Genomic DNA, 15443 nt, shown 5'->3' with positions numbered 1-15443 from the left:
TATATTTAAGTATGTTTATTATAACTATAACCACTATTACCTAGCGTATAGCGGGTGTGCACGTAGTTTGAATGGAGACTGCTGTTCATTAGCAATCCAAATAAAGTTTTGTTGAAGAACGTGGTACGCAGATGGGCGTTCCATGTGTTTTACCTGCATGACGTGTGAGTTACCTGGGAGGCTTTTACCACGCTCCCTCTAATTACGGAGTTGTCCTGCGGCGAGCTGTAGACAATCCCGTGGCCATGTGAGTGCTTATTTATGTTTGTAAGTTTATTGTAAATGTACGGAGCTTGAAAAAGGTATTATATTTACCGAAACGCGTTGCTCGCGAAACTGGTGTTGGATTATTAATAAAGAAGGACTTTATTATCCTATATCGGAGCCCCGTATTCCTTGGAGCGCGGATAGTTGTTTTCTTTCCACTTGGTGCAATTCGTATTAAGCCCCGGTCATCCGGTGCAGCTTATTGGAATGGTCCTGCCGCTCTCCAATAAAGGCTTAACTATAAGCGATCTTGGATCTCTGTGTCAGCGAGGTGACTTTTGAAAGGTATCCTCGTCTGGCACCAGGTGAGTTAACACTCATTTTTTGTTATATTTATATAACCTGTTCTGAGAAATACATCGAGGCGCCCCTCTATAACATATTTTGTATCTATTTTAATAGACAATATTGAAAACCTAGCTTTTATAGCTGACTTTAAAAGTGAAAAAAAAAATCATAAAACCAACTACTTTATTGCAAAAAGATATCAAACTTGCTGTACATATTTAAATATGCACTACATGGCAGCATAATAATTTTAAGATTAACCCTTTAAGGACCAAGTGCAGTAAATCTATGGTGCTTGGTCCTGGGCTTTAATCCCGGATGATAGAAAAACTACAGCGCGGGATTAAAGCTCCTGAAATCTAGCAGGAGCAGGTCAGGTCCTCGGCTGTTAGTGACTGCCAAAGACCCGGAGGAGTAGGCAGAAATCCGCTTCTGCCTTTTTCTTTACTGGCTATATAGTGCTCCATGTAGTGCATAGAGAAAGCGGAAGTGTTACTTCCACTATGCAACCTGGCAATCACGTAGATGCCGGGTGCCCCCTGCTATGGCAGTGCTGCAGGGTCTTAGCAGACCCTGATCAGCTCTGTTCGTGACTGCTGTCCTACAGGGTGATGTTTTTTCCTGTACCTTGGGCACCTATGGATGCCTCGCATACAGTGGAAAAGCGTTTTTTTGTTTTTTACGTTATGGGGGACATAGACATTAAAAAAAAATGGTTACAAAAATAAGTTAAAAAAAATCACAGAATAAAATAAAAATAAATACATCAAAAAGAAAACGACCCACCGCCGACACGCCCTGTAGTCTGAAAGTATACAAATTATATATCAAAACTTCTGAAACAAAATGAAGAACCCATTCCCATACTTTATTTTAGCATATATATATTTTTAAAAATAAAGAACAATAAAGCATTTTTGTTTTTAGCTTTTTACCCCCAATAACATAAAAAGGGGGAAAAAGCTATTAAAAAATAGCTCTATGTCAAGGCAAAAAAACCGCAGCAAAATAATTTTGGTAGCTGAAGAAAAAAAAGGCCGTAAAATTCCCAAAAGTGTCTGGTCCTTTTAGGGGTTATTGTATTGTCAATATTTAGTACAAAAAGGTATCAAACTTGTACATATTAAAGTAGTTGGTTTTATGATTTTTTTTTCACTGTTAAAGTCCGGTTCCAAATACAGTCAACTCTTGCTGGAAAAGAAATTTGATTTGATACTACATTTTGAGAGCCTTGTTATAGTGGAGTCTCTCTTGTTGCCTGTTGTCTTGCTGGGGTCGATCAATTCACCAACTAAGGTTTTGTAAAGGCCTTCTCCACATTATAATGTACATTCCGAAAACATGCTTGTGCTGCCCTCTATAGGATATGCACGGCAGCTAAATTGAATGTAATTGGCTGTGTTACAGTAGTCATGATTTTCATACCTGACCTTTTAACACTTGGGTAACGAGGGTAAACTTTGTATCTCCAAACTGAAAATAAACAGCAATGCTCACATACTGTAGCATGATAAAGAAATGTGCAGCTCATCGTAAGACATGTAGATTTCTGGCTACTTTGGGTATTCTGGTTTGACATTTGTCTTTCAATGCTAACAGGGCCTTCAGCTTGCAGTAATGAAATGTCCTTCATGTAATCTTAATGTAAACTATTGTTTAGCCCTGGGAGATGTGTTCTTTCTCTACATGCAGAATTCAAAGTTTTGTCTGACCTGCAAAAGTCAGTGTCTATGGGCAGCTTTGCAAGGGACAACTATTGACACTGAATGACCATCGCTCTCATTTATTATTATTTTCACACTTTTAAACCTGCAACACTTATTTTGTTTGTAACTTTATTTTAAATAAGCTTTACTTTGTACACCGTGAGACCCAGACTATTTGGGTGTCCTTTCCATATCACGTATGCTAAGTGCAGTATGTAAAGTCTTTTTGTAGGTTGCTTTCAGATAGGACAAATGATGTTGAGCTACACTGAATATTAAAGTGGAAGAATTATTAAAGAAATACAGGGTGATCCATGAAAAAGTAGCCCACCTCTGATCCCAGCACCTAACTCTTAGAGTACAAGGAGGTAAACTTCCACCAATCTGGCAGTCTTGTTGCCTCAGTGTTCCAGCTTCATTTTACCCAGCTATCTAGTCCTTCTGTGCACGTCACATCAGAAAAATGATGTTCTTCTTGCAACAGCGAATAGTTATTGTGGAAGGCTATGTGTAAAGCAGATCAATTAACCCCTTCCCGCTCCAGGGCATAAGTTTACATCCTGGCAGCGGGGTACTTCGTGCAACAGGGCGTAAACGTACGTCCTGGGGATAGCGCAAGATCACTTATGATCTCGCGCTATCCCACAGCGGGAGCCGGCTGTCAGTCACAGCCGGGCCTCCCACTGCAACAGCGGGGGTGCATCGGAGATCTATGTAGATCGTGGCATGGGAGGAGTTCACAGAGGGAGCGCGGGCTCTCGCGATATAATTGCATCGCTTATCACAGCGATCAACAGTGCAGTGTTGTAAGTGTCCCCCCCCCCCCCAAAAAAAAAAAGATAATAAAAATGAATAAAAAAGAAAAATGTAAAAAAAAACCCTTTTTTATGGTTTTTCTCATATTAGCATAGGAAAAGGTAAAAAAAATTTAAAAACCCCACATATTTGGTATTGTCGTCTGCGTAACGACGCGTACAATAAGTTACACATGCTTTTGACTGCACGGAAAAAAGCGTTAAAAAAAAAAGCGAAAAAACTGTGGCAAAATGCTAATTTTTAGCATTTTGCCTTCCTAAAAATGCAATACAAGTGATCAAAAAAGCCGTCTGTACCCCAAAATGGTACCAATAAAAACTACAGCTCGTCTCGCAAAAAATAAGCCCTCGTAGAGCTCTGTACATCAAAAAATTAAAAAGTTACAGGACTTTGAATGCAGCGATTTTAGAAGAAAAAAAAAATCCAAAAAAAGGGGGTTTTATTGCAGAAAAGTGGAAAAACCTAAAAAAAGTAAGAATTTTGGTATCGTTGTAACCGTACCGACCCGCAGAAAAAATGGATTGTGTCATTTAGGCTGCATGATTAATGCTGTAAAAAAAAAATCTATGGCAGAATTGGTGTGTTTTCTCTCCCTGCTATCATAAAAAAAAATAATAAACGTTTTACAATATAGTCTGTGTACCCAAAAGTGGCACCGATAAAAACTCCAGTTCGCCATGCAAAAAACAAGCCCTTATACGGCCGCGTCGACGGAAAAATAATAAAGTATGACTTTTAATAAATGGAGAAGAAAATCCGCCAAAAAATCGTTGCGTCCTTAAGCCCAAAATAGGCCATGTCCTTAAGGGGTTAAGGACATTCAAAAGGATTCCGCCAACAAGTGCCCAGGTACAAAACCACCTGCTAGACATTTTATTCAGAATGTGGTTCAGAAATGTGGTTCAAGAAAGTAAGGTCTTCAGTCCGGATATATGAAGTCGTCTTTGACATTCAGCAGCAGATTGTAACTAGCCCTCGAAAATCAATTTGGAAAACTCGCCCAACAAGTTGGTGTATAACAAACGATGTGTCAGTGAGTGCTGAAATCTCTGAACCTGAAACTATACCGACTAACGTGTGCAGGAACCGAGCTCAACAAAGCTAAATGTGTTAATTACTGACTGACTGATAGAGGACCTTTGGACCCTATGCTATATTTTATGACAGACAAAGCATTCATTTATCAGGTCACGTGAATTCACAGCATATGAGGTACTGGTCTACTGAAAATCCCCACCTGACTCGTGATACACCACTGCATGACCAGAATATTGGCGTTTGCTGTCAGGCACACAAATAGTGGGTCCAATTTTCTTCAAATCAGCTGTAAATACTGAGGATTATCTCAACATGTTTGAACAGTTTTACAACCAACTAACACCAGAAGCAAAACTGTACAGCTTTTGCCAACAAGATGGGGCAACATGCCGTACCTCCCGAGACTCGCTGGCTTTGATTTATGAACAGTTTACAGAAGAGCGATCTGTGAGTAGGGCTTGCAGCCACCATGTTCCCTGGACCTGTCCACATGTGATTTTTATCTGTGGAGAAATTGTATAATAATTTGCATACCTTGGATGAACTCAAAGAAAACCTCATGAACACTCCTCAACATCACCGTTTAAGAGCTGCAGGTAGTATCAGCCAACATGTTACGACATGCATAGAAGTGAACAGAGACCACTTCCAGTATCTGTTGTACTGTGAGGCTAAATCAATAAAGCTTTGGAAAAAAAACATCCACTTGCTTGTTCTTTCTGTCGCAGTATTATTAAAGGTGGACTACTTTTCCGTGGCCCTGTAGTTTGGTGTCCACAAATGTTGTCTTTTTTGTAATATACTTAATGCATTGATTCCTGTGGGTTTTGAAGGTTTCTGCTTGCAGTCATTCAGTAGGAGCATTCACAGTTTTCTTCTTATGGATAAAAAGATCTGACTTGAGCATCGGTGGGTCCATCACCTGATGTGGACAGACTTTTTTTCATCCACTGGAAGTAAGCCATGTAAGTCCGCAATTAAAGATCTTGGCACCAAGTTGTAGTAATGCTATGGCATCCCTGGTGCCACTAGTCCATGTTATTACCTAGGCTGCCAAGAGCCACATGGAGTCCCCAGCAACTGATAAAAGATAAATCCAAGAATTCGCCAGAAATCTACTGTTCTGCTAATAAATACAGAAACCTAAATATAGAGAGATTATAACTAGAAAGAAAGGCTTGTTGTTTCCCTCAGGAGTCCATAAGTAACCAGCATATATGGTGGCTGTATGTGTTCGGAGTATATAATGAGCGCTGAATACAATGTATTTTTTTTATTAGGTAGATTATGTGGGGATCGTATACCAGAAGCCATAGAATCATCTGATAGCAGGCTATGGATTGAATTTCGAAGTAGCAGTAATATCCTGGGTAAAGGATTCCATGCAGTATATGAAGGTTTGTGGCCTTTTCAAGTTTACTGATATCGAACCAGTTAATTACATCAATGTTTTTATGTATTCACTCCTAAGCCTCTGTTCACATTTGCTCACATCTAAGGCAGGGGCGTGCATAGAAGTAATAGGCCCCCAAAGCAAAATGTAAAATCCACCCCCCCCCCCCCCCAGCCACCCAAAAAAAGAATTGTATTAGAGAGAGCCTATGTAGAGAGCAGTGGGTATAGATACTACAGCTCGGCTCTAGTATACCTATAAATAATGCAGTCACCATATAATAAACGGACACCAGTTCCACGCAGTGATAGTGTCCCCTTTGTGTGGCCCCGCAAGGTCCTATAGTGTCCCCTTTGTGTGGCCCTGCAAGGTCCTATAGTGTCCCCTTTGTGTGGCCCCGCAAGGTCCTATAGTGTCCCCTTTGTGTGGCCCCGCAAGGTCCTATAGTGTCCCCTTTGTGTGGCCCCACAAGGTACTCTCCTCAGCAGTATTACAGTGAGAGCACAGGACTGAGGGGGAGGAACAGCCTCTGTTCTGAGGGAAAACTCCTTCGAAAGCAGCAATTCTGAAAATTGCTGAGATACTTGTGCTGCTGCCCAGACATTCAGGGTAATGGGGAGATGAGTCGGCGGTGGGGCAAGGAGCAGGGCTATTCGCCCATGGGCCCCAGCTGTCCCACGGGCCTCATAGCAGTTGTGTGGTTCACCTACACTGGTGGTATGCCACTGATTTGAGGCTCCATTGAGAGACTCCAGTACAAAATCACAGATGGAATAGTGCTGCACTATATTGTTGTACTATATTGCAGAGGTAAATGCTGGGTGGCATGCCAGAAGCCCAATGGACCCTATTGAGTATAATGGGTTAATAAGGCTTCTGGCACACCGCCTGGCATTTACAGGGGTCCCCTGTAGAGGTCCTTCTCTATGAGATCTAGAGGAGAACCATTAATAGTAACACTTTCACTGGCTGACTTGGGCATTCTATGTATTAAATTGATGGGCAATTATCTGAATTGTTGCCATGTCATGCTATATATCGCCTATAGCAGCCACAACAAGGGAAGTAAGCAATCGTCATACCTGCAGCAATTGGTTGAATTCTCTTATTAAAGGTGTTGAGACAATCCTTTAATTCTTGTATATTGGAAGGTACCATAGCTAGGTCCTCTTTATTTGGTGCACTGGCTGCAACTATCATAAAACCGTTTACAAATCTGGATTATGTCATCAAGGATAAACCAATGTACATCCCTTGATTATAACCTATATTCATATGTATCTTCAGCTAAATGCGGAGGCCATATAAAAAAAGATATTGGTCAAATTCAGTCCCCCAATTACCCAGATGATTATCGACCTGACAGACAATGTGAATGGATAATTACAGTCTCAGAAGGATTTGTGGTTGGACTTTCTTTCCAAACCTTTGAGGTAAGACGCAAACAATATGGAACGAGCGAAGATACGCTTAAGCAGTACACTCAAGGATAGCTGCACTGGCGTAACTATAGGGGATGCAGGGGTACGGTTGCACCTGCGCCCAGGAGCCTTAGGGGGCCCATAAGGCATCTCTTCTCTATATAGGGAGGCCAGTACTATGAATAAAGCATTATAGTTGGGGGGGGGGGGGCGGCTGCAGGTTTTGCATTGGGGCCCAGAAGCTTCAAGTTATGCCTCTGAATAGCTGGTATAGGTGCATAGGGGGAGGTCGCATTGCATAGCCCATAATTTCACTGGCTGAGAAGTAACAAGCCATATTTGTTCAAACCGTATGGGGTTTCAATTACAAGTATGGTCTGACTTCTACACGCCAGCTGTGACATTGCTCCTCAGAATTTAATTGTCTGTGTTCATTTATATTATGGTGTTTTTGATTGGCTGCGGCTGAACACATGGGGCGTGTGCTGATGCCGGTTTCACACATGAATAATATAAGGCACGCGTGCTGCGTCTGGTAGGAGGGAAGGGAGTGTGCCTTCTGTCCTGAAGGGATGGTGCCAGTTGGGTTGTTGTACCAGGTTTCTGGCATAGCACTGTTACGGCTCGGTACTTTAGCCATGACTGCAGGATGACTCGACAGCCTGTTGATGGGGAAGCCCTTTAAACTTCGAATGCAGAACTGACAATTGTGATTCTGTGGAGTTCCAGTGTCCACCGCTTCCACATGTTTGGCTGCTGCATCTGCTTTCGGACCTCCAGAAGATGATCGTTTTGAATGCTATTGCCATGAGTTATCAGCAATAAAGACTGTTAGACACACATTTTCAAAGCTCCAATGTGTCGTCGGTACCCCGCAAGAGGCCGATATCTGCATGGTGCCAGACTTGTGATCAGACTTGTTACGCCCGTTATGAAGCCAAATTTGCCTCAGCTAGGCCCTTAGAGAAAGACCAGTGCTCCCCACACCATCCATAGGGTTGACTCTGTGGCGTCCAGCTGCAGACCCCTAGTAAAGCACCTGCTCGTAGCCCCCACAACACCCTATAGGTCCCTTTCACTGGGACAAATGATCATTAGTATAATCATTCAGCCATATACTGGGCAGCACATCTTCCAGTTTATATGGGAACATATGCTGCCAATCCGTGATCATTTGCATCCCAGCATGAAAGATGACATCAGCTGATGAACGAGGGTTTGCTCATTCACTGGCTAATCGCTGACATATTTAAGCAGGCAGATGATTGGATAAACAACCGAGCAGGCAAATGTTCCATACCTGATCATTGGCCCATGTTAAAGGGTCTTAAGACCTACATTAACTTTGAATACATGAATTGTTGAATTACATTACTGGTATAATTGATATTCTTGGTAAGTTTGGGTTCTGGGCACATACTTTGATTAAATTGTGATGGTCCATCTGCCAACGACAAGATGTCCTCTTCATAAAGGATGCTACTTTAACAGGCTTAAAGGAGATGTCCCGCGCCGAAACGGGTTTTTTTTTTTTTAAACCCCCCCCCCCGTTCGGCGCGAGACAACCCCGATGCAGGGGTTAAAAAAACCACCCGCACAGCGCTTACCTGAATCCCGGCGGTCCGGCGTCTTCATACTCACCTGCTGAAGATGGCCGCCGGGATCCTCTGTCTTCATGGACCGCAGGGCTTCTGTGCGGTCCATTGCCGATTCCAGCCTCCTGATTGGCTGGAATCGGCACGTGACGGGGCGGAGCTACACGGAGCTACACGGAGCCCCATAGAGAAGAGGAGAAGACCCGGACTGCGCAAGCGCGGCTAATTTGGCCATCGGAGGGCGAAAATTAGTCGGCACCATGGAGACGAGGACGCTAGCAACGGAGCAGGTAAGTATAAAACTTTTTATAACTTCTGTATGGCTCATAATTAATGCACAATGTACATTACAAAGTGCATTATTATGGCCATGCAGAAGTGTATAGACCCACTTGCTGCCTCGGGACATCTCCTTTAACTCTCATGGATGTAGGTGTCCAAAATTAACTCTAGGCAGGTAGGAGCCAAGCTAGACTCTTCTGTAATTTGTAATCCTATGATAGATGAGTTGAAGTGCACGGCCAAAGTGTTCATATTCTAGTTTTCTCTAATGGAGTTATCTTGCCTGATGTATATTTAACAACATAGCATTACACGACGGCCATTCAAATAAATAGCTACTCATGTAATGCATGGATACACATGGTCATCATTCTGGCTCACATTCAAGACCACGCTCTGACATCCATGTCCATTAGACCTAAAAGGGCATATTGGTAGGGGTTGCCATTGCGAGATTGCAAAAGGCGCTGAGTCCTGCATACCTCAATGGACCATGAAGATTTATTTTCTGTGGTTTCAGAAAACATAATGATGACAATGGTTAATTGCTTTGGCCTCATTTTTATTACTTATATGTATCTACTATATTATTCGCTTGAACAGTAAAGTGAAACAATGAATATATTATTTTTATGATGAGCACTATTACTATGTCTTTCCTATAGTTTGAAGCGCATGACAATTGCTTATACGACCACCTGCAAATACGTGATGGTCCATCAGAAGATAGTCAACTTATTGGGCAGTTCTGTGGCTACGAAAAGCCTGATGACATTAAATCTACCTCAAATACACTTTGGATAAAATTTTACTCTGATTCTTCTGTTAATAAAGCTGGATTTGCTGCTAACTTCTTTAAAGGTAATCATATTTGGTCAAGAATAGAGTCTATAAAAATAATTTTCTAAATTGACAACCCTTTTAAGGAGTTAGCCTCACTTAACAATCCCTTTTACCCTTTCCCGCTCCAGGACGTACATTTACGTCCTGGAGCGTCAGGGTACATATGAAGAGAGGTCGCGCAACCTCTCTGCATACAGCGCCGACGTCAGCTGTTTAGTACAGGTGATAACCACGGGCAATAGCCGCGATCTCGCGGCTATTAACCCTTTAAATGCTGCTGTCAATTCTGACAGCGGCATTTAAAGCAGCTGTCCCCCCCGTGGTGAGATCGGGGGAGTCGTGCAGGTGTCATGGCTGCCGGGGGCCTTCTGAAAGGTCCTAGGGCTGCCTTGAGAGACTGCCTGTCAAACCATCCCCGTGGGGTGGCTTGATAGGCGGCCTGTCAGAATGCAGTATGACGTAATGCTATAGCATTACATCATACTGCAGGAGCGATCAAAGTATCGCATATTGTAGTCCATCAGGGGGACTTAAAAGTAAAGTTAAAAAAAGAGCAATAAAGTTTTTTGTTTTTTTTATTGTAAAAAAAAAAGAAAAAAGTAAAAGTTTAAATCGCCCTTCTTTTTGCTATATCTATAATTAAAACGTCTAAATAATAAAATAAAAATACATATTTTCGCCACGTCCGTAAAAGTCTGATCTATCAGAGTAGCACATTATTTACCCCGCATGATGAACGTCGTCCGAAAAAACACCAGAAATGCACTTTTTAAGCCCCCCCCCCGTATCCCAGAAAAAACGCAATAAAAAGCGATCAAAAAGTTGTACGTATTCTGAATTAGTACTAATGGAAACTACAGGGCATTCCACAAAAAATGAGCCATCGCTAAACTACATCGACAGAACAATAAAAAAGTTATTATGCGTACAAGATGGCGGCAGAAAATAATTTAAAAAAAAATTAAATGTCTGAAAAAAAGTTGTATAGTAAAAATAAAAAGCTATACAAGTTTGGTATCGTAGCAATCGTACTGACCCATAGAATGAGGTTATCATGTCGTTTTTGTTGCATTTTGTGCACCGTAGAAACTGAAAGATGGCAGAATGTGTTTTTTGTTTTTTTTTCATTTTACTCCACTTAGAATTTTTTTAAAGTTTTTCAGTACATTATATGGCACATTAAATGGCACCATTGAAAAATACAACTCATCCCGCAAAAACAAGCCCTCATACAGCAACGTCGATGAATAAATAAAGGAATTATGATTTTTTTAAGGGGGGGGGGACGAAAATGGGGAAAAAAGGGCAGCGTCATTAAGGGGTTAAATTAATAGACACTGTAGAAAATGTTATCCAGTTAGATTTAGTGTCTAAATGTTGCCATGTCTCTGTAGCGTTGGCATATTTTACTTTATTTTAATGGTATCAACCAGTCTTATGTTTCTGTTATTGAAAAGAGATTGATGAGTGTTCCAGACCAGATAATGGAGGATGCGCCCAGCGATGTGTTAATACATTGGGAAGTTACAAATGCGTCTGTGACCCAGGATATGAACTGACTCCAGATAAGAAAAGCTGTGAAGGTAAGTAAATCACAAAGCTACATAAGAAACTTGAGGGAGTTTTCCAAACTTTGTTTATAGTGCACATAGCCATATTCTCACAGAAGAGGAAGTTTTTATGTATTGTTTTGTAAAGAGAACTTGTAATAAAAAATAGATAAAAGTTTAAGAATTGTGATTATGAATATCACTATAAGGATACTCATGATTTCCTCTCTCCCATAGTTGCTTGTGGTGGTGTTATCACTAAGCTGGATGGTACCATAACTAGCCCTGGTTGGCCTAATGAATACCCCACCAATAAAAACTGTGTGTGGCAGGTGGTGGCTCCAGCGCAATACAGAATATCTCTACAATTTGAATTCTTTGAACTCGAAGGCAACGATGTAAGTTCAGCAGAGTCCATATATAAATACTGTATACAACACTGGCATCAAACCTCTTATAGCATTAGGGGTTCTCTCAGTCCAGTGCAGGGTCTTTGGTCCATGCAGTTCCCGTCTCAGAAGAAGCTGTAGCCTTCAAATGTCCTTCATGTGCAGCTTCTTTCGGGACCAGGGCAGAGGGGATCAGTTGCTTGCACTGGACCATGGGGGACTTCTAACAGGCGATTATGACTAATTTCTTACTAATTTCTTTTTTTTTTAAATTCTAACTCTCTGATGATCACTTTTATAATGTAATTTATATAATACTTTCCACATCACCTAAAATTGCTTGACAGGTATGCTTCAAAATTGAGATGATGTGTATAGCATGCTGCAGACATATGCAGCAGAGTGTTTGTGTTGTGAGATAAGAGCGAGCAGCAAATTTTAGGTGACAGCCACTCTCTCACTATATTAGTCCTGCCGGCAGCATTGGCGAGAAATGCTGGGCCATCAACGTGTTAGATTGCTTTCACATCTGCGTCGGGGGTTCCGTTTTCCTGCTTCATTCAGGGAGCAGGAAAGGGGAATCCTATGGCCGAACGGGTCCATCTTATGACGGAACCAAACAGTGCCGACTGAATCCCTAATGTGGTCCATTCAGTTTTCACTCAATTACCCGGCATTTTACCGGAAAAAAAAGTGCTGCAAGCTATTCTTTTTCTTCCAGTATTTTGTGCCGCATCTGCGACGGAACCTCCGAACGGATTCCAGCGCTGATGTGAACCCGGCCTTAAATCTGCTAGAACAGTGTTATTAATATCTGTACTTATTTCCATTGGCTTCTTCAGGTTTGTAAATACGATTATGTAGAAGTTCACAGTATATTCAAGACGGATACAAAACTACATGGGAGATTTTGTGGCTCAGAGAAACCAGAAGTGATAACTTCCCAGGGGAATACTATCCGACTGGAATTTAAGTCTGACAACACTGTGTCTAAAAGAGGATTTAAAGTCAACTTCTTCTCTGGTAATAAGACTGTTTTCTCCTCTCACATATATATCGGCACAGGCTGCCATTTAGAAATGGATTCCCACTGAGAATGTTGGGAAGTTACTAATATAATCTCCATCTGCTTTTCTCTACAGATAAGGATGAGTGCTCCAAGGAGAACGGGGGCTGTCAGCATGAGTGCGTCAATACTTTAGGCAGTTATGTGTGCCAATGCAAAAATGGCTACACGCTCCATGAAAATGGGCATGACTGTAAAGAGGGTAAGAGGGAATTTATTGACATCATTTAGGGCAATATACACAGTAGTTTGCATTTTGACTTCATAGGAAATCATTGGTCTAATTTTGTACATGGTGCAGATCCGCAATGAACATAATATACAGTATAGAAAATTAGGACATTCGAAACAGAACAAAGGTCCTTTCATAGAGACACAACTTTTGCTATGCTTCATTGATGTTCTATGACCAATAATATTCTTGCGTCTCATGCAGCATTAACTATTCTGAGCACTCAAGCCTTTGCAGTATTGATGAACTATCATCATTTTAGGTAATCAACAGTTGATCAGCTGGGGTCACCCATTGGGGAGTGAAGCCTTCTCTTACACTACCAACTCCAACCCTGGGGACGGTGCCAGTGGTGTGAGAGAAGGCTTCCCTCCCATTGAAATCAATGGGAGCTAAACCTTCTATTGCACTTCCAGCTCTGACCCCAGTGTAGATAGAGCTGTCAACATCCAGCCCACTGAAGTGAGTGCAGGAACTGATCAGCTGATCTACAGGGATCCCCAACGGCGGACTCCCGCTGATAAACTGTTGATGACCTAATCTGAGGGTAAGTCCTCAATACTGCAAGGTGTTTAATGCCCGGAATACCCCATTAAAGAGTACTCCCATAAGCAGCCCCTTTTTACATCAAAGCAGGCCTCGTTTAGATTTTCTAACCCCCAGCAATTTGCTGTTAGCACTGGGGCAAATGCTTCTGGCCATACATTTCTCCTGCAGTGACCACTACAGGGCAAATATAGTATTACATGGTCAGCTATTCATATGGTTGACCACTGCTTTCTGACGCGTTTTTGTATTTATCCTAATACTGTTGCATTATAACTCCTCATCCACTTACATCTAGCTGGCTGTGAACACAGATTTCTAAGTGCAGAAGGAACCGTTTCAAGCCCCAATTATCCTGATAAGTACCCCAGTCGAAAAGAGTGCACCTGGGAGATCTCCACCACAGCAGGTCACAGAGTCAAACTTGTAAGTACAAGTCCTGGTCCTAAAAAATTTAACAGAATTTTTTTAGATTTCCAAAATATATGTTAAAGTTGTATGCTTGAGACCACAGATTGCTGAACCATGAAGGATGTTACCAACTTTTAGCGCATTAATCTATTCCAGAGACAAAAAATGTCTCTTCTAGCCCAATGCTAAAATATTTTGCAGTTTACGCTTTCTTTTTAACTATTTTTTAGGTTGTTATTTTCTATATTTTACCTGTTTTAATCTGTCTGTCAGGGAGCAGTGTCCTATAACCATTCAGCATATGGATGTGTGTGGTGTGCAAAATATAGTTCTAGTACTTCTTTAAAGCAATTGTGTGAAGGATCTATTGGGGGACCTGCCAGATTTACAGATGGTGCTTTAAATCTGTGCTTTAGGCCCCGTTCACACGGGTGTACTGCGCTGAGAATAGAACACATTGATTTCAATGGATTAATTCAAATGCGCATATTTTTTTCCTGTGCATTTCAGTCGCTCCAAAAAAAAGCAGCATTTCCTGCACATTTGCACATCCAAAGTCCCCATAGAAGGTCAATGCGGGGGGGGGGGGGGGGGGGGAGGTTGTGGAGATGCATGGAAAAAGAACTCATTAGACTAATTAGCCATTTAGGTCGGTATGTCTGTTTGCCGCTCACACACCAACATGCCTTGCGGGTGCAAAAAGTACAGTAAAATACATGCATGCGCATGCAAAAAGGCATAGCTCAGTTCACAAATACACAGTGCTTAGATGTGCGCAAATATGCAAACAATCGCGTTAAGCAGGCCTTAGAGTAAGGCTGCGAAAAAAAAACACTTGCAGATTTTCCGAGCCGAAAAAGTGGCCAAAATACGCAAGAAAATCCTCCAGCCAAAAAGAACCTTTGAAGCAGTTGTTTTGAGGCAAAACCGCAGCAAATCCGCCAAGTGTGAACCTAGCCTAAGTGAAATTACGTTTATTTGGAATAGTAGGAAGAAGTCTTATCAGAAGCCTTGTTAAAGGGGCGGAAGTATATTTTTGCTTACTAATTGCTTTCCAAATGATTTGTGGTCATCAATGCTTTGGGACAACATGTCCTATTGATGTAAATACCGTCCTTCACTGACAGTCCGGAGTAGCTGTGAACAACTTGGGATGCATGCTGCCCTTGCATCTCCACGTGCCCCTGTCCTCTACCTATCCATATATATACATATATATTTATATCACACACATGATAAGTAGAGTATAATAAAAAGTGCATGTGGAGACATTGGTATATCAAGAAAGGATTTGCTAAAGGGTCGTCAAGAAGTTACAAACTCTAATGATTACTTGGCTCTTGACAAGGGCACCACAGACTGTTCTTGCGCTGTTCCATCTGCCTGCTTCTGGGACAACCTACTTATTGATTGTGTTTAAATGCCTCTGATTGTTTCCGGGTTATGGTATGCCTATATACTGAGGCCATAATGTACAACACATCTGCTATAAATTCTGTAACAGTTGACATTATGGCGCTTTAACCGAAAAATACTTTGGCCAACCCTTTTGTAATTAATGATACATTTCTGTGACTCTTGTTACTGTATCTATAACCAC

At 41.6% G+C, this 15443-nt stretch overlaps 1 protein-coding gene across 2 annotated transcripts in view; it reads left to right on the top strand.

The window, feature by feature from the left end:
* TLL2 (tolloid like 2) overlaps window positions 1-15443 on the top strand; it is a 148822-nt gene that overhangs the window by 125059 nt on the left and 8320 nt on the right. For both annotated transcript variants that reach the window (XM_066600616.1, XM_066600618.1), the window contains 8 exons: window positions 5396-5512; window positions 6796-6941; window positions 9472-9667; window positions 11107-11232; window positions 11437-11597; window positions 12431-12611; window positions 12731-12856; window positions 13731-13858. In XM_066600616.1, the coding sequence (XP_066456713.1) occupies window positions 5396-5512; window positions 6796-6941; window positions 9472-9667; window positions 11107-11232; window positions 11437-11597; window positions 12431-12611; window positions 12731-12856; window positions 13731-13858 (1181 nt within the window). The remainder of the gene's footprint in view (window positions 1-5395; window positions 5513-6795; window positions 6942-9471; window positions 9668-11106; window positions 11233-11436; window positions 11598-12430; window positions 12612-12730; window positions 12857-13730; window positions 13859-15443) is intronic.

This window comes from Eleutherodactylus coqui, chromosome 4 (genome assembly GCF_035609145.1).
Source record: "Eleutherodactylus coqui strain aEleCoq1 chromosome 4, aEleCoq1.hap1, whole genome shotgun sequence".
NCBI classification, from domain to species: domain Eukaryota; kingdom Metazoa; phylum Chordata; class Amphibia; order Anura; family Eleutherodactylidae; genus Eleutherodactylus; species Eleutherodactylus coqui.
Note: the sequence above shows the minus strand (reverse complement) of the source record. Positions and strands in the feature narration are given on the sequence as shown.